At 37.1% G+C, this 23,319-nt stretch overlaps 2 protein-coding genes across 8 annotated transcripts in view; one reads left to right on the forward strand and one right to left on the reverse strand.

Moving 5' to 3' along the window:
- Positions 1–15,486, reverse strand: part of TRMT1L (tRNA methyltransferase 1 like) — a 38,737-nt gene extending 23,251 nt beyond the window's left edge. Inside the window, exons 1-7 of one of the 2 annotated variants that reach the window (XM_017524520.2) lie at positions 14,869–15,377; positions 10,124–10,234; positions 8,682–8,795; positions 5,492–5,556; positions 3,767–3,896; positions 2,251–2,374; positions 1,702–1,781 (exon numbers count right to left, since the gene is read on the reverse strand). In XM_017524520.2, the coding sequence (XP_017380009.1) occupies positions 1,702–1,781; positions 2,251–2,374; positions 3,767–3,896; positions 5,492–5,556; positions 8,682–8,795; positions 10,124–10,234; positions 14,869–15,103 (859 nt within the window). In that variant the 5' untranslated portion in view covers positions 15,104–15,377. Of the gene's footprint in view, positions 1–1,701; positions 1,782–2,250; positions 2,375–3,766; positions 3,897–5,491; positions 5,557–8,681; positions 8,796–10,123; positions 10,235–14,868 lie in introns of both variants that reach the window. The other variant, XM_017524521.2, reaches the window with a different exon arrangement.
- SWT1 (SWT1 RNA endoribonuclease homolog) overlaps positions 15,468–23,319 on the forward strand; it is an 86,995-nt gene continuing 79,143 nt past the window's right edge. Inside the window, exons 1-3 of one of the 6 annotated variants that reach the window (XM_037737076.1) lie at positions 15,468–15,690; positions 18,893–18,985; positions 23,102–23,182. In XM_037737076.1, the coding sequence (XP_037593004.1) occupies positions 18,902–18,985; positions 23,102–23,182 (165 nt within the window). In that variant the 5' untranslated portion in view covers positions 15,468–15,690; positions 18,893–18,901. Of the gene's footprint in view, positions 15,691–15,799; positions 16,002–18,892; positions 18,986–23,101; positions 23,183–23,319 lie in introns of those variants that run through there. The other 5 variants (XM_017524517.2, XM_017524518.2, XM_037737075.1 and 2 more) reach the window with 5 other exon arrangements.

Below are 23,319 nucleotides of genomic sequence, written 5' to 3' on the forward strand. Positions count from 1 at the left end.
AAAAAAAAAAAAAGTAAAGAAAAAGGGTATATGGTGAAAAAAATACTGGCAAATAAATTTGCACAAGCAGGTTAGGATCAGATATAGGAGATATTAAATGCAGTCTGAGAAGTTTGGACTCCAGGCAATAAAGATGAATGACTTTTTTGATTCACAAGTAACATTATTAATGTGGTGCTTCAGAGGAAAGGCTATTTAGCAATAACAGGCAAGACAAATTGGAGGAGAGAAATGAATGGAAGCAAGGGTAGCATTTAGAGGCTACTGCAATAGGCTTGCTATCAAATCATTAAATTGGTGGATATGGAATGGAAAATGTGAGTTATATTAGAAAAGAAAAATTAGAACAGACCTGGTGGCTGAGCAGATATGGAAACAGTAACAGGAAAACAGAGTAAAAAAAGGATTCAAATTTTAAATCCATGTGGCTTTGGATATAGTCAGAAGCATCATCTCATCATTTTTACCATATTTATACTGAGACAGTATTAATGATGATGATCATGGTGGTGGTAGTAGTAGTCCTTCTTTTAATAGATGAGCAAACTGAGGCACAAATTCCTATGGTCATACAACTAGCAAGTGATAAAGCTGGGATTTGAACTCGGGCAGTCTGGTTCCACAGTCCATTCTTTTAACCACGACTCTTCCCTGGGGAGAGGAGTTTAGGAAGGAGAGCTAACTCATGCTTTCACTCTTTTGGCACAAACTCCCCAACAGTGTACTCCTATAATATTTAAGAAGAAAGACTTGGATTGGGTACAATGGCTTTTTAGAAATGTTCTACTGTTTCTATTATCTTTTCTCTACCGTTAAGTCTTTTGGGGAAAATATTCTCAATGTTTAAAATTTCACTTTATTCCACTGTCTAAAGGCTAGTCAATGATCATCACAACACAAAAAAGAGACACAACCATACATCAGGTGCAGCCTGATTGCAGCAAACAAGTATTATTGCCAAAAAACCAAAAAAATTGTATTTGAATCCAATCAAATGATCAATTTACAAAAATACAGGCAAGAGGAGAACATGTTATATAAGCCACAACAATACAATCAGCAAAAATCTAGACTGCAGGAAACTCTATAGGTCAAAAGACCTGTTAGCTCAAGAAATAATTACCACATACAGAGAAAATGATAGAAGGAACCACAGATTTAAAAGAGGCTTAGACATATCAAACAATTGAAATACAGTTTTTGTCTGCATTCTGATTTGATTTTTAAAACATATGAGATAATTGGGCATATCTAAACAATTGATATTAAAAATTATTCCTAATTTTTTAAAGTATGATGGTAGTTGAGTGGTTTTATTTAAAAAAATCTTTACCTGTTAGAGATCCAACTAAAATACTTACAGATGAATCATATATCTGTTATTTGTTTCAAATTAATAGGTATCAAAAGATTAGGATATGAGGTATGAAGACAATGATAAAACGACTGAGAATGAACCACTCATTTTTGAAGTAAGCAACGATGGATACACAGGACTCACAAGTATATATTATAAAAGATAATAGATACTTTTAAGTATATACTATGGTCTTTAATATATACTTAAAATTTTTCACAGTAAAAAATTAAAAATTTTGCCTTGGATCTTTTTTTACATCACTTCCCATATACATTTTCTAAGAAAAGATACTGTAAAGTCAAATAAATAAAATGGGGTTCCAAAAAAGTGTCCTCACTTACCAGTGGCTCCAAAAGCATCTAGACATTCCAAAGGTTTTCGTTCTTCAGTCAAAGCAGCCAATGTACAGAATATTAGCTGCCTACAAGGAAATCGTAATCTGAAATAATTTTACTTTACCATGGCTTCATGATCACAGATTTTGTTTAAGAATAGTGAATTGAGGTTCCTAGTTACTGTACAAACTATTTAAAAAGGAGACCTAAAAGCATATTCCCAATTTAATACTGTAAGAACTAAAAGTATGTGAAATTAAACTATGAATCCAGTTGGATTCTATTAACAAATATTTATTTATTTATAAACAAAACTTGCTCACAGAAGCACCAGCTTGTTCAGTAATTATATAAAGTTAGGCCTATTTTACTCTCTGATAAAGACATTGGCTTCGTAGAAAAAAACAAACAATCCTTCTGAGAAAAATGTTAAAATAGATGATTTTTATTCTGCATCTAGTTCTAAATTTTAATATATTAGAACATAAAGGTTACGAGACGGTACATTTACACTAATTTGAAACATCCCATAACCCTATTTTCAATTTATCTTACCGATTTAGTTTCATTTTGGGATTAAAATAGGAATCTGTTTTCTGAGGTATAGAATAGTTGGGACAAACTTGTACATCCGTGTCTGCCTCTTTCAAAATTTCATTAGGTGGTTTAACAGTGGAAGCTAAGATGGAAAAAAGAAAAGATTTCCAGGGAAACACAAAATAATTATAAACATCTAAAACAATATATATTTTGAAAAATAACTTTATATTATGTTGTATTAACACAAATGATTGGGCAGATGTAAAAAAACCCAAACCAAAGAACTGATTTATTCAGCACTCTCTGCAAAAGAGTAACACTCAGTTAAATATCTGATCAATGAAAGAAAGTTAATTTACTATCTTGACTGTCTAGCACATCAATACGTCTGCATTATAATACGTAAGAACAGTCACCCTAGGACAGTACAAAATCCTAAAATATTTTTGTGGTTTGCCAAACACTACATTGTTTGCTAAGTATATTTTACTATACTATAATTGTTGGAAAACGAGTATCTCCATATGGCTGCATTCCATTAGCTAGCATGGCTTACTAAGAATCACTGTATTTCCTGAACATGGTAGACTTCAGAATAGTTTCTCATAATTATGATTTTAAGTCACAAATTACATTGAAATGGCTACAAAATAATGAAAAAATGATTTTACATTTAATACGTTAGAATTATTTAGCTATAAACTTATGAAATATTGATGTGTATATATGTGCATATACTTTAAATATTTAAGAAATGAGATATGGCATGTGTGGGAAAATCGAGAATCCTTTATGTTTAGATTTCTTGGTAACATTGCATTCAGAATGTTAACTAAATGGCAACCATATCTTTCTTTCTAAAATGCCAAATTAGTAACTTTCCCTAGCATTGTGTTACATATCCTTTTCTAGCCACTGAAGAGGCATGTCACATATCTCACAATATCAGCTTTTCTCAATCTAGGTTCTGTGAGAAAATTAAGCTTTAGAGAAAAATAGTTTAGTGACTTTTTTTTTTTAAATTCTTAAAGGAATGGTACATAGTGCCATTCTAGACATGGAGGAGAGATGCTATTCATTACATATAATACATACTTTAGGACATTAGTGCTTAATTCTTGAGAACGGATCTCTAAGTAGTAACAAGCTATTAATGATTTCACATCACTAAGAGTAACAGTCTTTATTTCACTATATCTTTCTTCCAGTGTTTTCCAACAATATATACATGACAGTTATGGTTGTAAAAGCTGTCAGTGGGAATACAATTCTATAATCTTTCCTTAAAATACCTATATTCACTTGAATGTCACTTACTTTTTTCTACACCATTTATTAAATATATATGTTGAGAATGTTAAAATGTTTTTGGACACCTTACAGGAAGAAACCAAAACCTGAAGTAATGTACTAGTCAACTAAATTATTTGGTTAAATCAGCATTATTTTGTCTGCCTGATGTCTGAAAAGAATAACTGGACCATTATTTAAGGATTTACATATTAATATGTTAATGAGATTGCTCACTTACCTGCAATATAACTGGATTTAGTCTCTCCTTTATTCATATGGCGCCTAACATGTCCTAGCATATCAGTCCTTCTGGTGATTGTTGCTGAACAAATGATACAATGATAATGGGTTCCCATTTTACTGGATATCTATCAAACAGAGTATTTAGTTTAAATAAATTACTAAGACAATAAAGCAGAAGTATAAGTTTGCAAATTTAAGGATATTAGTGTGTACTGGATTTAATGGTATAGAAGATAATTTTAATTTTGCCTTGCGACTTTGAAAGGATCTTAACTTCCTTACTTGTATTTATATATGCTTTTAAATCTTACTTTACAATAGGCCAGAAGTTTAATTTCCTAGTGTTTCTCATTCATTCCAATCAGAAAATAATTGTTTTTTCTATAAGCTGCATGTATAAATGGTATAATGTTAGGAGTGGTATCCTGGTAAATGTTTAATAACTGGCTCTCCAGGAAAATAAAGCCCTGATTTGTAGTATCTGCAGATTTCTGCCATAGCCAATTTCAAGTTACAACTGCCATAGATTTTAAGCTACCAATGTAACATGACTGAATGCGGATTTAGGAAGAGATGTGCAGTATTATACCATGACAGAGCATTGCCCCCCAGCAAACATAATAGATGTAAATAACTGTAAGTGCACAGATAATATTAAAATACAGCAGAGCAATGATATGAGGCGAACATTTGTTAACTTTGTTTTTTAATATAACTCATTCATTTTTAGGTTTATATGATTTTTGATGGTGGCCATACCAAACAACCAGCTTGAAAGATTTCTGAAAATTTGAGCCAGCTCCAACACCCTGCTAAATGTTAGAGACATAATTAGAAGTATAGTTTTCTAAGTAAAGAACTTCTCACTTCATAATTTCTCATTTAGCTGAGAACAAAAAGATGGCTCCGATGGCTCTTTCCTAGTTTCGATGCCTTTTACTCTTAGTGCTGCTACCTCCTTCTCACTTGGGACCTTACAGCAAATAGAAAATAGTCAAGCACATTACCCTAAGGTTCCCTGTGGTACTGTGATTATCATATTCAAAATATCTTGGACTGGGTTGATGAACAAGGCACTGTTTTTACTACTACTTACAGAACACTTTTTTTTTTCCCTTAACACTATGCTGCTTTAGTGACTCAAAAAAAAATTTAATAATGAGAACCTATTAACTAATATGCATTCATGGTAGTGTCACAAAAAAATTTTATAGTTTGTATTCCACTTAGGTCAAATCGACCCTAAAAATAAACACATGTATTTTTTTAAAAAGTTACTAAGATTTCAGAAAGTTTCTTGATTCTAAAAGATTGAACTTAAAAGGAAGGTCACGGGGAAGATGAATGAAATTAAAACATACTAAGATATTTACTCAACTACAGAAATGGAAGGTTCTATTCCATGACCAAAATTTTAAGAGAAAAAAACTACTCTCTAAATTTTCCATTCCAAAATCAGTAAATGAGTTAATTTTCATTTTGAACACAAAGGAGCAATTTATCTGACTGAAACTAAAAACTATAAAGTGACAACTTCAACATAGCAATTTTTTTCATCCATTTCATAGTTTTCCTATTATGATAGTCTAAATGGACTGCTACAGAATTTTAAAATAAACTACATTGCTGAACATACACATTTTACTTACACAGTGAGTAAAAATTATACTTTCTTTAAAACTGACTAAATTTAAAAAGAAACAATCTAATATCTGTTTACCTGTTCTCCAGTAATGTTGGGTTTCACTGGTCGACAAGGTAAGTGACAGATGCACATCCTGTAACCTAGAATCAAGAAAGGCTGGTTATCATATCACTGTTCATTAAATATTCAATTATCAAAAATTATAAGCAAGTTTTATAAGAATTGGAATTACTCATATATTTGTAATGTCATAATTACTCAAATGAGATTGCTTTGGTTTACACAACTGTTATACATGAGATATATATGTATGCATACATATATATGTATATGTGTCTATATACACAAATATAGAAGGATCTAGGTTTGAACTCTGGTTCAGCCATGACTATCTGTTTTATCTTGCATTAGTCATTTAGTGTATTTGGGACTCAGCTTTATCATGTATTCTCTGCCACCTTAACTTTTACTTAGGCTTCATCTTTGCTTCATGCTATTAATGTATTTGCCATTATACAGACCCTTTTTCACCTATGATATGGTACTATCTTGGTTCTCTTCCCACCCTTTTTCTTCTTTACAGATCCTCTTCCTTCTCTCATGCCCTAAAATGTAGATATTCCATAGGCTTGGATGGCTAAGTGACTTTTTTTCTCATTTTCTTGGCAATTTAAGCACCTTTCATGATTCCAATTATCTCTCCAGTGGAAAGGAATCCAAAATTATAGCTCTAGCTACTAATTCACTCCTAAGAGCCAGATCTCTATTTCCAATTACCTATTAAGGATATGTAACTGATTATCCAGTCAGCCTCTCAAAACCTACTTGTCAAGACTAAACTGATAATTTATCTTACATCAGGTCTCTTTACTTTTTTGAATGATAATGCCTTACGGTTGCTCTTAACTCAAAGCCTGTAAGTCATCTCTAACTCCGCTTTTCTTATACCTTAGATCCGATCATTTCTTACTTGTATATGCTGAAGTGCTCCAAGATTTAGTACTGGATGACTTCTTTTTTCCATCAATATGTACTCTTTTAGTTACTTATCTCATCTTATGGCTTTAAATACCATCTGTCTTCTGACAACTCCCAAATGCGTATCTTTAGCCCCACATTCTCCCTGAACTCCATATTCATATAACATATGGGATACTTGACATCTCCACTTAAATGTATCTCACTCTTTAAATGCCCAAATTTCTGGTTCTGGCCTTCTTTCCCACACCTGGTCGTAATGCACTCTTCTCCAGCTCAGTAAAGGCCAACTCCATTTGTCTACTTGCTCAAGTCCCATACCCAGGCATTCCTGGCTCTTTCTCTCATCCATCCCTTCAGCAGATCTTGTTGCTTCTAACTTCAACATATTAGTCAATTACTTGAAACCTGCTCACCGAGACAAAAACTATCTTATCTTCATCACTTACCAGATCAATAGCATGTGAAAAAACCCAACAGCCTAATGTACGTGAGAGAACCACATCCATGAGTAAGTAAAGAAATATCACAAGAAAATATTTAAGAAAAGAGAGTAACTTGGAGGAGGGAAACCAAACCTAAAGGCTAAACAATGACCTAAGAAAAAAATATGAAAGATATCCTTTTAATTGAAATGAGACTTCTTTTTCATAAGAAGTCAGTATGGTTTATCAGACATTATTACACAGCCCCTAAATTAGTATCTAATTCCCCTTTCCCTAAATAACTAGTGATAATCTTTAGTTGCTGCATAATTCCGATTTCTTTTATGGGTGTCCCTTACTAACTGCTTTATCAAGGTTGGTTGAAACTCCAACCATATTTTACAATTTCTGTGTTCACATAATCGTATACAAATATAAATGTACATATGTTTAAGACTGATACTTAGGTTTCTTTTGAGGGTGGGACTTTTTGTTTATCCAAATGGAATATAAAATCTTCCCTATATATTGCTGTTTTCATCAGTTGTTGACCATGGAAATACTTCTAAGTTAGCTGGTATATATCTAATATACTCATTTCAACGGCTACATAATATTTCATGGTATGTATGTACCACAATTTATTCAACCATCTCTTTTAATTACAAGTTTTTGTTACTAAATAAATATTGCAATGAATATCCTAGTACATTTATCCTTGCCTACTGGTTTTTTTTTTTTTAAGAGACAGAGTCTTACTCTGTTGCCCAGGCTAGAGTACAGTGGCACAATTACGGCACTGCAGCCTCACGCTTCTGGACTCAAGCAATCATAGCACCTGAGCCTCTCCAGTAGTTGGGACTGCAGGAACAGGCCACCTCGTCTGGCTAATTTTTTCACTTTTTATAGAGACAGGGTCTTACTATGTTGTTCAGGCTGGTCTTGAACTCATGGCTTCAAGTGATCTTCCTGCCTCAGCCTCTCAAAGTGCTGAGATTAAAGGTATGAGCCTGTAATCTCAGCACTTTGAGAGGCTGAGGTAAGAAGATTACAGGTATGAGCCACTGTGTCCAACCCCAATTCTTTTACTTCTAAGGCACTCCTAGGAGAGGAACTCCCCAGTGGATGGACATGTGTATTTTTAATTTTAAAAGATGTTGTCAGATATTTTCCCAAAAATGCTATAATAATTCACATAATTCACTATCTCAGAACTTAGAGAAGCCCTTTAACTTGAAAAGTTCTTGTTTTCTGTCCTTCAATTTTATTCTTTTCATGGTGAGTCCTCTTGTTGAACTTATTCCCTCAAACTGTGTCATTTTCATCAGAATTGTAATTGGTATATTTGTTTCTGTTTCCATTTCTCTGAAGCAGAAAAAGGCTAAGATTTCTGAATTATCTTGTATCCCATCACCATTCTGAATTTTCTTAACTTTAGTAGTTTATTTAAGCTATCAGCAGAAAAAGGGATATTATCTTCTATTTTCCAATATTCATACAAATTATTTTATTTCCTTGTTTTACTACATTTACTACACCTTCAAAAATGTGTGTAAAAGAAAAGAAAAACTAAAACTTATTAAGACATTGTTCAATAAGCAACATGGACTCCCAGGGCCAGAGTACCCAGTATAGAACAGATGCATAATAAATGTTTGCTGAACTAAACTGTGTCATATAGATCTCTACTGCCTATAAAGCTATACGGTGTTTTAGTACATACATTAGAAATGAGGGCATTAAATCCTTCACATTTTAAACTGAAAATATTTTATTATATTCATGATAAAATGCCAAAACTGGTAAAAAAAAAATGTTGAATTGCATGTACATTTCTTCTTTGCAAGCACAAAAATACTAACCTTCAAATTCAACTGAGACTTTCCAGTGTAAATTCTGGAGGTGACGACGAAGCTTATGGCTATTACAAGCTCTGAATTTTTCCTTAGGGCACAGTGGACAAGGCTGTCTGTTGCCTTGAAAAGAAAAAAGATTCAATAAAGCACAGAATATACTAATGTCTAGATTCAGCTACAAAGAGGTTAATGGGGACTCCCCCTTCGACTTCTTAAAGTCTTTCTTAACTTTAGGGAGAAGTCATTATTCATGACCCAGGAGGTAGTTAACAATAGTAGTTGCAGCACATGATCAGCGATTGTTTCTTCACCCGAAAATGTTCCTCTCTGTGGATAGCTGATGCATTTGTTGTTATTAGGAACAAAGAGGTTGAAGAAGTGATCAACTGTATGATATCCTTCCAGCCAAAATTTCTGCCACTGAGAGCATCACTCTGTATTTTGGAAAGCTCAAAAGGACAGCAGTTACACTCCCAAAAGGACAGGAGCTGGACAAACAGCCAAAGTATCTGCTGTGATATTCCGCTACTAAATTGGCAGCAACAAAAAAAGTTACCATGTAGAGTTAGGAAAATGGAAGAAGGAAGCGGAAGGAACAGATGGGATCCGATATAACTGCTGTTCTGAGACTGGGGACATAGTTAGAACCACCCTATCCATTACTGAATTTTCAAGTTCTTCCTTCTTTATTAACAAACATATTCTTAAAAGATTACGTATCATCAAAATGTCTTATTTAATTACAAATATAATGTATCTGAAATAAAAAATTTGATAGTATAGATGGAAGAATTAAATCTCAAATTTAGGTTTGAAGCAATAAAATATACAGCAAGGATCAATAACTCATTTAGTAATTTTTTTCTTTTTCTTTTCTTATACCTACACATCTGTCAGCTCATATTAATTTTTAACCCAACAAATATCTTTCACATATAGTACGATACAGCATAGGTACAATTTTTATTTTTACACTGCCTACTTCAAAAAACCATGCAGTCAGTGATCCTGAGGATGCAAAACAAGCAATAAGGAGAGTAGAGCAGAAAGAGAGGAGTGTGGGACACTGATAACTTGGAACACTCGTACCAGCCCTAAATTGCCTATCTTGGAACTTCATTTACACAATAGAATATTAACCTCTTCAGACAATGTTTTTTGGGACCTCTGTTACTTGCAGTCAAATGGAATTCCTAACTTGCCAAATACACAGCCCTTAGACATCCGTGAAATTGTAATTTTCTTGAGGAGCTGTAAAATAACTTATTTCCATCGCAACTTTGCACATAACAGTTGCCAATTTCCTGAATAAAAAACTTTATTTTACTACTGTTCTAGTTCAATTAGAATAAAAAAGTATACTCTTACCAAACTATTTTCGTGAATGCAAAGATCACAAATTATTAGAAATTAAGAAAAAACAAAACAAAACCCCAAACATGAAATACCTGCATCAAGATTATCTGAGTTCAATGAACTGGCAGAGTCGAAATCTCCTTCAGTTACAAAAGCTAACTTCTCTAGATCCGCAAGCTGCCTTTGAATTGAGATGTGTCTCTCTGAAAAAAAAATTTGAGATTACACTTTAAGTTCCATTTTTATTGATCACATCGTATAGAAGTTTATTTCCTGTAATACAGTGCTATGGACCTAGATGGGGAATACTACTACAACTCAGTTTATAAAGTAACAAGTGTGCTCGAAAATGAAAAGTTGGGGGGAAACCCCATTGTATAAATTCATAGTTTTAAAATTGTATCTAATTAGTCAAAATAATTCTATGAAAAATATTTCTATCCTATACAAAATACTGAAGAAGGAAACATAGCCATGTTTTTCATCTTCAAAGAACTTTCAATAAGGTGGGAGAAGGTAATATGTTAACTTCTAACTATCATATGAGATAGGATGAACACTAGACGTAAGGTAACATAATGTAGGCTAACAGAAGAAGGAGTAATTAATTCTAATAAGTAACTCTGAGAATGTCTTTATTAAAGTGCCATTCGACTGAGACTTGAGGTATGAACAGAATTTCAGTAAGTAGAGATTTGCTAACTGGCTTCATAAACTGAAGTAACCTCATGAACAAATGTATGTTGTATAAAACATACAACCATGCCACCCCGCCCTTGGTGGAATGTAGTATTTGGAGGGATAGAGTGAGTAGAAATATGTGCAGCCAAAGATGTAGCACAGATCATGGAAAGCATAAATTCTATGCAAGTTAGTCTGGACTTTATTCTTCAGGTAATGGTCTCCTCAGGTTTTTGAGGAAGTGAATTATATGATTTGAATGAGTTTCAGGTTATCTCTGGCAGTAATACCAAAGATCAGTAACAGAGAAAATTAGTAATGGGAAGGGACAGAATAGAAGGTACAAAAAGAAGCAACAGAAACGGGATATGAGAAGCAATGGTGAGGGATAAAATCAAAGATGATTCTAAGATTTTGAGTTTATGTGGTTGAGAATAATGGTACCATGAGGCATACACGACAGAAGAAACTCTTTGGCAGAAAAGAAGAGGAAAAGAGAACGGAAAATTTGGTTTTTGACACAGTGTGTTTGATGTAGTACTGGTACGATATTTGAGTAATAAAGTAAAATAGGCAGCTGGCAATTTGTTTTTAGAGCTTAGGAGGGATTCTGGAGATACAAATCATAAGTAATACATGTAAGGAAAAACTACGAGAATAAATGAGAAAGCCTAAGAAAAGTGTGAAAAATAGGAGAAAAAGCCAAGACCCAGTCTTACTTAGTTATGACTGATTTCAAACAACTAATGAGACTATGTAAAATTAATTTAAAAATATGATTTATATTTTAATTCTAATGCATTTCAGATTTCTCAGTCATTACATATGTGTCCCACTAAAGCATTTTCAGGTTTCTCAAGCATTATACACTCTTCAGATTAAATGCTTGTAAATTTGGAAATATATGAATAAGTCTAAAATATGTTTAACATGTTCTGATTGGAGCGGGTAGGGGATACATTCTTAATGCTGTTGAACCTGCTGATTATTATAGACAGCTATAATCTGGTAGTGAGGTATGACAGATGTAGATATTCCTAAGAAAAATTAAGTAGAAGGAATCAGGAAGGTAGATTCAAAAAATAAATGGTAAGGGGAATCAAGATAATACAGAAGCCACGGGAGAAGAGTCTATAAAAGCAACGCATTCAACACTGAATATCATAAACAGTTATAGAGATCAAGAAAGCAAGTCTGGTGACCTTTAAGAAAGCAGGTTCAGTGAGGTGTTTGGGAGTAGAAACAAAATTGGAAGGGAAAAGGAAATACAGAAAATTAATTTTTTTTGGAGAAGTTTGATGGTATAAAAAAGGAAATGAATGAGACTGTAACTTGCTTTTTTTCTTTCTAAGTATTGAGAGAACTGAATATATGTGCATTCCAAGGGAAAAGAACAATTACAAAGTGGGGACTGAATATAGAAGATTAGGAGAAACTGATAGGTAAAGAGCCCAAGGGGACAGGAGATGGTGGGATAAACAGGGCTAATATTATTAGGTTATACAGTTTAAATCTTGAGACTTTAAAATTCAGTTCTTGGTATTACCACCTTCTTGCCTACTCCTCTCTGAGCTTCACTATCAGTTCATTTGTTTACCCATTTGTATAATTTGTGTCCCTGTTCGCTCCCCCACAAATAAGCAACAGGAAGATAAGGCCTATGCTTTGTTCATCTTTCTGATAGCTAAGGGCCTAATGCAGTAACTTGCAGATAGGAGGCACTAATATTTGTTAAACAAGAATTAAAACAAAAATCATTAGACTTTTTGGATGCAGTAGCAGCACACTGTCAATAATTTTGAAATCTAATTCAGCACTATCAGACATTCCTGCTCAAATTTATTAAAAGGTAATTTTTCATATTTTTATTATTTAGAGATGGGCTCTTGCTCTGTCGCCCAGCCTCCATGGAATGTAGTGGCGCAATCATAGCTCACTGCAGCCTCAAACTGCTGGGCTCAAGCAATCCTCTTGCCTCAGCCTCCTTAGGAGCTAGGAGTATAGGCTCGTGCCTGGTTATTCACCTTATTTTTAAAGGAGCAACAAACAATATTGGTTAATTTCTTACATCTGATACTGTTCAAATGAGTTATGAGACATAATTTCTATAAACAGTTAAAACTTTTTCATGTTTCATAAAAATCTTTTGCTAGGTCAGACAGTAATATTCTGAAAATGAATGCATGTGTACAAACTAACCTATCTAATTTGTAACCATAAAGGCTTTTGGCTTACAGAGTTCAAAGATCTGTGTATGTGAAACAAGATAAATAGCAATCAATAAAGACGTGCCTATTGAAATTATTCTAACTATTAAATATCACAAAATAAGAGAAAGGAGCTTGGTTAAGTTAGAAAACTAAAAATCCTGTGGTCCACTACTGAAGAAATTCTTGAAGATCTGTCTAAAAATTCATGATATACCTATAAACATCTCTGAAGTCACTTCCTGGTTTAAGATAGTACATATCAGACAATCTGTATACAAGATACTCAATCTGCTTTTTGTAACACACTATTAATCCAGAAGTCAACAGGCAAACCTCTTGTTAAGTCAGATGTCTCCAAGATACTAGGAAGGTCTTTTTCAACTTCTTCTGTTACTTTTTCCTCAATTTTCAATTCTATTTCAGATAGGCTATCTTCATCTTACCTAGTTATGACTGACTTCAAAGGACTAACTAGACCAACTAAAAATAATTTTTAAAATGTGATTAATATATATTTTAGCTCTAATGCATTTCAGACTTCTCAGTCATTACTTATTTGTCCTATTAATGCATTTTCAGGTTTCCCATACAGTACACATTCCTCAAATTACATATTTGCAAATTTTGGAATTTATAAATAAGTCTTTAAAAACTACATTTAACATATTTTTGATGGTGGGGAGGTGGAGAAAGCATACATTTCCTAAAGCTGCTGAACCACTTCTGACTAATATAAACAAATACAACCTGGAAGTGAGGTACGAGGCTACTTACTTAGCAGAGTGCAACCTCCTCAGTTTCCCATGCCTTCCCCATCCCTACCTACCCACTGTAGTTGAAGAAATAACCGGCCTTATTTTGCACCTACAAGCTCTGATCTTATGGGGACGGGCTTATCCGAAGCATCCTAACTTTTGTCTTTCCTGTGATTAGCCCTACTCTGAAATCTGTAACAATTTGTATATTGTTTCAAAACTGCAAAATAATCCTATCTATAACTATCCAATGTTTTACAAATATTAAACTCAAAACTGGCCTAGAAGTAGGAAAAAATAATGAATTAAAGATTATTTTAAGTTACAATTCAGAAAGCATATAAAGGTCACTTTATGACCACAAACTAACTTGTTAAAAGAACTTACGTTAAGTCTTTCTTAGGCCTTACATTTCAAAATGTTAGAAGATCGTTAAGAAAAGTGTTACTCATCAATCTTTTAAATTCCTATAAGGCTCAAAAAACCACTTAGAAAACATGCAGGCACATTCAGAAGCACAATAATATTGGCCATTAATTCTCAACAGTCTATTTCTGATGGAATGGGGTACAAAACTCAATTGGTATTTATGTATGGGGAAAAGCATCCATAAATTTAGTCGTTTCTTTCCTAAACTACTTACTCAGCCTCAAATACTCTTTGGAAGCAAGCTGCTGGGGGAAAAATACTGAAATGAGAAAAACTCATCTCCTTGTGTATGTCGAAGCAGCGAAGCTAGTTGACAGTAATGGTTTACAAATGTTGGCAGCTTAGGATCTACTATCGTAAACAGGTTGCCTCGGTTACTATGTCACATTTGAAACAACTTAGTTAACCATGGCAGACTGGGCTAAGGGAAACTCCCAAATTATATGTAACTTCCTATTTTTGTACCTTACAAAGATTCTCTTTTACGAAAAAGCCCTTAACCTCATTATTTCCTTCTATCTGCAGCATTCCTGCCCTCCGCATATCCTTCACCGTAACATCCTCGAGGCTTATGGAGATGTCGCCTCCCATTCTGTACCCCTGCTTTAGCCGCTACACGGGCCCCTCTTCCCTCCCCCCGTTTCCCTAAACCTGCCTTCCCCCATAAAAACCATCCCGGTGAAGAAGGGCCTTCCCTACTTCCCAGCAAGGCGCACTTTTTCTCTCTTCTGCGGCAGAAAGATCTGGGCCTCCTGCACTTACTGCTTTTAGCCTCCTCGGGGGCAGAGGCTAGGGACGGGGACAGGGCCGGAGCCTGGGCCAGGGCAGGGGCTGGGGCTGGAGCCGAGGCCGGAGTCGGAGCCGAGTCCAGAGCCGAATCCGGGGCCGGAGCTGGGGTCCCAGCCGAGTCCGGGGCCGGGGTCGGGACCTGGACGTGGGCCACCTCCACCTCCTCCTTCTCCAGGGGCAGCAGCTCCTCCTCCGCCATATTCTCCATAGTTACCGCTTCTGTGCCAGGCCCGCCCGGGGACCCGGAGCGGGGGGCTCACGGCGGGGTCAGAGAACTGACGTGAATGCCCACAGGGCTGGATCCACGTAGTGGGGAAGCAAGTGGGGAGGGCGGGATGCGTGCAACAGACAAAAGATGAAGAACCAGTGACCAATTCCTGTAAGTAGAAAATAGAAAGCCAGAGGCAGCGATTCCAGATCCCCGTCCGCTCCCCTTTCCCCGGGACGTTACGCCGCCACCACAAACTGCGCAGAAGCGTACTGGGGACGGCGTCCAATTGGACAAGAGGGTTCGGTTTCCACGGTGCGTCTCCGTCTCACCGGCCCACCACCGAACCGAATCAAGACTACAGCACCCAGGGTGCACTGCGCCTCCTGGGGCGGGGCCGGCGTTTCAAGCCTTGGAGGAAGTAAAGGCAAATTTAAGCCAACGCTGCGGAGCGTTCGGTTGGTAGTCTGCATCCGGGCGCAGAACTACGTTTCCCAGCGGGCATAGGGTTGGTGGGGCGGGGTGGAGTGGGGGTCGTCTCCCTTGGCCTGGGCCTTCGGAGTTGCTACCGCCGCGGCGCTGGTAAGGTAGGCACTGAGGGGTGCGTTAACGTTTTACTGGTCAGGTTCCCTCTCGTCCCCCGCCCCCAGTATCCTGGAGGGCGGGCGGCTGACTGGACTGGGGACTCTGGAGTCACTCGAACCTGGGCGGGGCGACTCTGGGGGCGGATCCGGGGACGAGCCAGCTCTGTGGAGGGTGTGGTTCTGGCCCGGCCTGCCTCCGGGGCTGCCCCTTCCCGGGTGTTAGGGTCTGGTCCGTTCGTGAAGAGCCTGCGGGCCGCGGCGGTTTACTAGCAGCCGACGAGCTTGCCTGTTTATCCAGCTGACTTGGAATTAGGGTCTGTTCTTCATTTCGCGTCCTCACCTGCAGCGTGACCCGAACGCTCTTTTCCTTTGTTTTTATTTTTGCTCTAGTCTTCATGTTGCCAGTATCAGCAGTTCTGCAGTGTGGCCAGTGGATAGAAATTAGTTGTTTTGCTCTATTTTGCATTGTTTTTAGGTTTTTAATAACCAGATCTCAGAGTGGATAGAGCTTCGGGGCATTTGATTTTGACGCGTTTCAGATCCCCGAAGCATATACTAGTGAGTCTCCTGTCCCCCGCACTTCCCTCCCCTTCACTCGTTGGGGCTTCTTGACTTTCAAACCTCTCTTGTTCTTTTCTCCACCCTCCCTCCACCCCCACCGCCGGTAAATCCACTGGGACAGGCAGGAGAAAAACTTGAGCTTTCTGGATGCCATGCTTGGGCTTGGTCCGAACGTCTAGGCAGCAGGGAAAGAGAGGGAAGCCCAATGTAATATCGAGAATAACGCTTCCAGTTAGCTTTTCTTAGTTAATGAGGTTGATAAATGCCTATCTTCTTAGTCTATTTGTTTTCTACTTGTCTCAGAACCCCAGAGAAGACATAGCATGATTATTTGGCACTTTGAAGCTCTAACTGGAAGTTAACTCCTCTCCCTGTAGTTAAGAAGTATATCTGGAGGAGTGTGTGTGCATGTATATGTGTGTGTGTGTGTTTAACTTCCCCCAGTTTAATGGAAACAGGTTATCCCTGTGAAGCCGCTGTGAGTTATAGTCCTAAATCCCTTTTAGTGACTGTCCTTTACGGCTTCTGTCTAGTATTCCTGGATGTATACTTGACTCATGGCTCAACAGTCAATTAAAAATGGGATAACACTGATTTTAACTTATAGAAATGCTAACTATATCTGTGCATCATCCAATAATTATTGTTTTCTCTTTTTTTTTCTGTCGTTCATGATGATTTTTTATTTCTAAATGACTAGATGGTTAACTGAAAGCTAGATTCAGTATGTTAATGTTATTTAATACCAGCTGGAAACCAGAAGATAAAAAGGGTTAGATTTTAGTATGTGGATTATGTAGGAATTTTTTAAGGAGTTTTTAAGCATGGTCTCTGCTTGTAAGACATCCTAAAGAAGCAATCTTCAATGTTTCAAGAATTATATTAAAGAAATAATCTTATTCACCTGTTGCTGCTGCATAAATTTTACGAAAACATAGTAGCTTAAAACAACAACAAACATTTATTACTCCACAGTTTCTGTGGGTCAGGAACTCAGAAATGACTTTCTGGGTTGGTCTGGCTTTGGGTCTCATGAGGTTGCAGTGAAGATATGTGCCAGGACTGCTGTCATGTCACTTGATTTAGGGGTGCAGTATCATCAGCTTCAAAAGTACCCCACTTACATGCCTGGCTGTTTAGTTGGTCCTGGTTGTTGGCAAGAGGGCAATAGTTCTTCCCTTGTGAGCCTTTCAATGGGCTGTTTGTCCTCATGACGTGGTGGCCGGCTTTCCCTAGAGTGAGGAGTCCAAGACAGAACAAGGCAGAAGTCATGATGTCTCATATGATTTAGCCACATACCACCATGTAGCAATATTTTATTGGTTACACAGGTCAGCCCTATTGATTGTGGTACATAAGTGTGTGATTACCGTGCGGCAGGAATCATCAGGAGCCATCTTGAAACTGGCCAGCACAGGAAGTCTCTCCTTTAGTTTATGTTTTGATTTGCATAAAATCAATAGGAATTTCACACTAGTATGAATATAAAAACATTTGTCGGAATAAACATAAACATAAATGTTTTTCTGGGATAGTCCACAGTACTGTCATCCATTAATAGTATTGACTTGGTCCATAGCAGGGCTGGAAAAGTGAGACTGGGATGGGAAGTGGACAGAGGAACTACAATGAACAAATTTGAAGTGGTTCAGAATGAAAGAGTTAGTATTCCAAGGAAGAAGAATTCGCTTATTTATTCACGCAGTAGGCATTCGTGAACACCTTCTAAGTTTTTAATACAGCATACTCAAGGAGCTCAGAGTCTAGTAGAAAGACTACCTTGCCAGCAAGTATGTATGTAGAACTTAGTATTTACCAACCTATGCAAGATGTGTGTGTGTGTGTGTGTGTGTGTGTGTGTGTGTGTGTGTGTGTTTGAGACAGAGTTTTACACTTGTCACCAAGGCTGGAGTGCAGTGGTACGATCTCGGCTCACTACAACCTCTGCCTCCCGGGTTCAAGCAATTCTCCTGCCTCAGCCTCCCGAGTAGCTGGGATTACAGGCATACACCACCACACCTGGCTAATTTTGTATTTTTAGTAGAGATAAGATTTTATCATGTTGGCCAGCCTGGTCTCAGACTCCTGACCTCAGGTGATCTGCCTGCTTCAGCCTCCCAATGTGCTGGGATTACAGGCGTGAGCCACCGTGCCCGGTCCCAAGATGTATTCTACATCCATTGTTTGAGTACCTCAAAAACCCTCTGTGATAGGTTATCTGTTTTATGTGTAATGACACCAAGACTCAAAAAAAAAAAAAAATGAATGACTGAAGATGTTTCAGGAAAATGAAACTTATGACTGGCTAATTGGCTTTGAAGTGTAGGTGGTGCAGAATATAGCAGTCCTGGAGGCAATTGAAAATGGTGATCTGATGCTTAAGTGAGAAGTCAGGGATCAAGGCATGGTCTGAGACTCATTCCTGGAAAGGTGATAGATAAAGCTGAAGGAGAGGAATAGGTAATTTTGAAAAATGTTAAGTGAAAGAAAGTGAAACAGTGAGAGAATCTTGTCATCTTGGGAATGGTTAAAAAATAGTAATCATTTCGTAAAACTCCAATTTTTATATAACTGAAAGAAGATGAATTTCTATTTTATTTTTTATTGCAAAAAACACATAATGCATTTTTAATGTTTATTTTAGCTTTTCAGGATGTCCAGCAAAGAATCCGGTGGGAAAAAAGAGACATCTCAGAGGAAAGACACCACCACCTCATCACACAATTTTGGTGAAAAAGTAATAATTTTGAATTACTCACCTAGAGATACCTTTCTTTCTTTCTTTCTTTTTTAAGATGGAATCTCGCTCTGTCACCAGACTAGAGTGCAGTGGCACGATCTTGGCTTACTGCAACCTCTGCTTCCTGAGTTCAAGCAATTCTAATGCCTTAGCCTCCCAAGTAGCTGGGATTACAGGCATGTACCACCACACCCAGCTAATTTTTGTATTTTTAGTAGAGACAAGGTTTCACCATGCTGGCCAGGATGGATTAGATCTCCTGACCTTGTGATCCCTACACCTTGGCCTCCCAAAGTGCTGGAATTACAGGTGTGAACCACTGCGTCTGGCCAATACCTTTCTTTTTTTAACAATAATGAAAAGAATACACCTTACTATTATAATGATTTATGTAAATATTTTCTTTTCTGCCCAGCTGATCCAGGAAAAGTCATTTGCTTTTCCTGTTTTTTATTTTCATTGTTTTATTTATTCCTCACAACTCTATGAGGTGGGTACTATTATTCCAATTACACAGATGAAGAAACTGAGGCTTAGATAGTAGTTAAGTAGAGGTGAGTTGTTTGCCTAGGCATTCCTGGCGTCAATTCCAAGCCCCCTAAATAGTAATAACTCACCACTGAACCATTTTCCATGTTTTCTCCTTTTTCCATTTCTTCAACGTTGGCTAGGATTGCATTCTCATCAATCAGAATGGCCAGCACTATGTGGGTGAGGCTAATAGTGGGGAAGAACCACATCTTTATTCTCTCAGATACTACCTTAAGAAGCATTTTGGGGCTGAGTGTAGTGGCTCAGACCTGTAATCTCAGCACTTTGGGAGGCTGAGACAGGAGGATCACTTGATACCAGGAATTTATGACCAGCCTACCAGCATGGTGAAACCCTGTCTCTACCAAAAAAAAAAATCAAAAAACCAAAAACCCCGGCATAATGGTGTGCACCTGTGCTACTCAGGAAGCTGAAGCGGGAGGAGGATTGAGGTGGGAGGATCCTTGAGCCAAGGAGATCAAGGCTGAAGTGAGCTATGTTTCATCACTGCACTCCAGCCCGGGTGACAGAGTGAGGTCCTGTCTCAAAAAAGAAAAAAAGAAGTACTGTTTTGGTAGATGAAATTTAGGACATCTAATTAATTGAGCTGGGTATTATCTCCAGGAGGCCAGACTGCAGAATAAACAAAAAACCGTGTAATCAGTTTTAGTGTATGCTCTCTGAGCAGAATGATAGTTGATCATCAGAATTAGACAGTGTTTATGCTGTGTTACTGTTCAAGGTGACAGACTAATCTGGCAAAGGTGAATATTCACAAAATAAAGTGATTTCTATGGTAGCAGATTAGTTCATAAGACTTTCATGACCTGGATGAAGCTCTAGATAGTGTACTTTTTGGTGTTTGTTCCTTGCCTACTTATTAACTTTCTGATTACTAATTTGGCCTTACAGGTATAGTGATAGTTGGAACAGTAACCCTGAAGCATGGCCATCCAGTATTCTGTGTAATTTATATAGTTCTTCTCCCTATTTGCCATTATTAATTGGTATACTGTTTGCAATTAACCCCTCATTCCCTCTTAAACCTACTCTATCAGACTTTTTCTTGCCATCACTCCTATAGCAGTGGTTTCTATCTTGCTAAATCCATTGGTCATTTCTAAGACCTCATCTGACTTGGCATATCAGCAGTATTTGATACAGCTGATTACACCTTCTCAAACACTTTCACGAAGGTTTTTGTTTTTTGTTGAGTAGGTCTCAACAGTGAGCTTAAGATATTCAGTAAATCAAGCTGTAAACACATGTGCTGTCATCCAGGCTCTGTTGTTTCATTTCTAGAGCACAGGCAGAGCAGATTTAACATCATTCTTAAGGTACCTAGGATTTTAGGTATCTTAGAGCACAGGCAGAGCAGATTTAACATCATTCTTAAGGTACCTCACATGAATGGTAAATTTTAAGTATTGGCTTCAGCTGAAAGTCACTAACTGCGTTAGCCCCTAACCAAAGTCAGCTTGTCCTTTGAAACCAGGCATTGACTTCTGTCTAGCTGTGAAAGTCCTAGATGGCATCATTTTTCATTTTAAGATTGTTTGTTTATGTTGAAAACCTGTTGTGTAGCGTAGCAGCCATCTTCATCAATAATCTCAACTGGATTTTCTGTAGCTTCTACATTAGCACTTGCTGTTTCACCTTAAACTTTTATGTTACAGAGATGGCTTCATTACTTAAACCTCACAAACCAACCTCTACTAGCTTCCAACGTTTCTTATGAGGTTTCCTCACATCTGTCAGCTTTCATAGAATTGAAGAGAGGTAGGGCCTAGCTCTGGATTAGGCTTTAGCTAAAGGGAACACTGTGGCCAGTTTGATTTTCTATCCAAACCACTCAAAACTTGCCCAATATCAGTACTGGGGCTGTTTTGCTATCTTACCATTTATGTGTTCACTGGACTAGTGCTTTTAATTTCCTTCATTAATTTTTCTTTTGATTTCATAACTTGTGTAATTGGCACAAGACTAGCTTTCAAGCTATGTTGGCTTTTGACATGCCTTCGTCAGTAAGCGTAATCCTTTCTAGCTTTTGATTTAAAGTGAGAGACTTATAATTCTTCCTTTCACTTGAACACTTAGAGGCCATTGTTGGGTTATTAATAAGCTTAATTTCAAGATTCTTGTGTCTCAGGGAATAGGGAGGCCTGAGGAGACTGGGTAACGAAAGACTGGTGAAACAGAACACACACAACATTTATCAATGAAGTTTACTGTCTCATATGGGCAGTTTGTGGTGCCCCAAAGCAACTACAATAATAACATTAAAGATCATTGAGCACAGGTCCCATAGCAATATAAAAACAATGACAACATTTGAAATATTGTGAGAATTACCAAAGTGTGACACAGAGACATGAAGTGAGCACATACTGTTGGCAAAATGGTGCTAATAGACTTGCCATAAACCTTTAATTTGTAAATATTTCAATTGTCTATGAAGTACAATAAAGCAAGACACAATAAAATGAAGTATACTGGTGTTCAGAGTCTGACTGCCTCCTCTACTGCTAGGCCCATGATCCAACACCTTGTTATCCTAAATTGTTACAGTAGTTTTCAAATTGACTTCCCTGCTTCTGCATTTGCTTCCTTAAAGTCTGTTCTCAACACGCTAGCCCATGTGGTCCTATTAAAATATAAGTCCAGTCATGTTACTCCTCAGCTAAACACTTTCCAGTGGTTTTCCACTTCATCCAATATAAAAGCCAAAATCCTTACCGTGGTTGACAATGCCACTTACTCTCCCTATCCCATCCCCCTGACACTTTCTTGACATTGTCCCCTTTACTCCATGGCTTCTTTGCTGTTCCAACAAGGCAGGCATGTTTCTGCCTCTGTGGCTTTGCCCTTACTGGCATTTCCTTTGAGTTGAAAAACTCTTTCCCTCAATATTCTAATGGTTTGTGTCTTCACTTCATTTAGGTCCCCATTCAGATGTCAACTCTTAAGTGGGATCTGACAACTCTGTTTAAAATGGCAAATCTCCCCACTCCTGACTTTCAGCCCTTCCTGTTTCCTTTCTCTGCTTTTTTTTTCCCCGTAGCATCATCTGACATACTAAATATATTACTTTTTTATTTGTAAATTCCTGTGCTAGATTTTGACCTTCGTGAAGGCAGGAACTGTTATTATTTTTTTTAATTCATCTCTCTCCACTGTCTAGAATATCTTTAGTACATGGTAGGTACTTCAAACAAACTTGTCCTAGGTCTGTTGAATTCAGAATCCACTGAAAAATAAGTGGATGTGTGGTTTTGCTTTATAGGAGACTGAATCTCACCATGGCAATGCCACCTCAAACGACCTTGTCTGAGCTGTCAGCTGGCTTCCTGCTCTGACACCTGTATCTATTCTCATCTCTGTTTTGTGAGCATTTAGAAGTTCTGATTTCTAGTTGAATCTCCTTCCTTTTACGAAAGTTTGTGTATCTGTAAACATTCTTCTCCACCGAAGTTCATTATTGAATGGAAATGTTGATTCGTAATACTAGTAATGTAATAGTTCTGTTTATACTGTGCTTTGTTCTGTGCTTTTTAAAATTCATTTTGTTTATGGCATTTGTAGGACAAGAAAGAGAGAGAAACCTCAGCAAATTCTGCTCGTTCATCTTCTATAAGATCAGGTTCATCAGAAAAGAGAAAACTGGTGAGTGTTTAGATACTATAGCTCACTAAAAGTTATTTATACTAAAGTTTTAATTGACAGAGGGTTTGTGATATAAATTCTTCCAATGACTTTTTGATAGCCGGTAGAAAGTCAATGTTTGTTGTGTTGTTTCTTTT

This window comes from Cebus imitator, unplaced genomic scaffold (genome assembly GCF_001604975.1).
Source record: "Cebus imitator isolate Cc_AM_T3 unplaced genomic scaffold, Cebus_imitator-1.0 Scaffold33, whole genome shotgun sequence".
NCBI classification, from domain to species: domain Eukaryota; kingdom Metazoa; phylum Chordata; class Mammalia; order Primates; family Cebidae; genus Cebus; species Cebus imitator.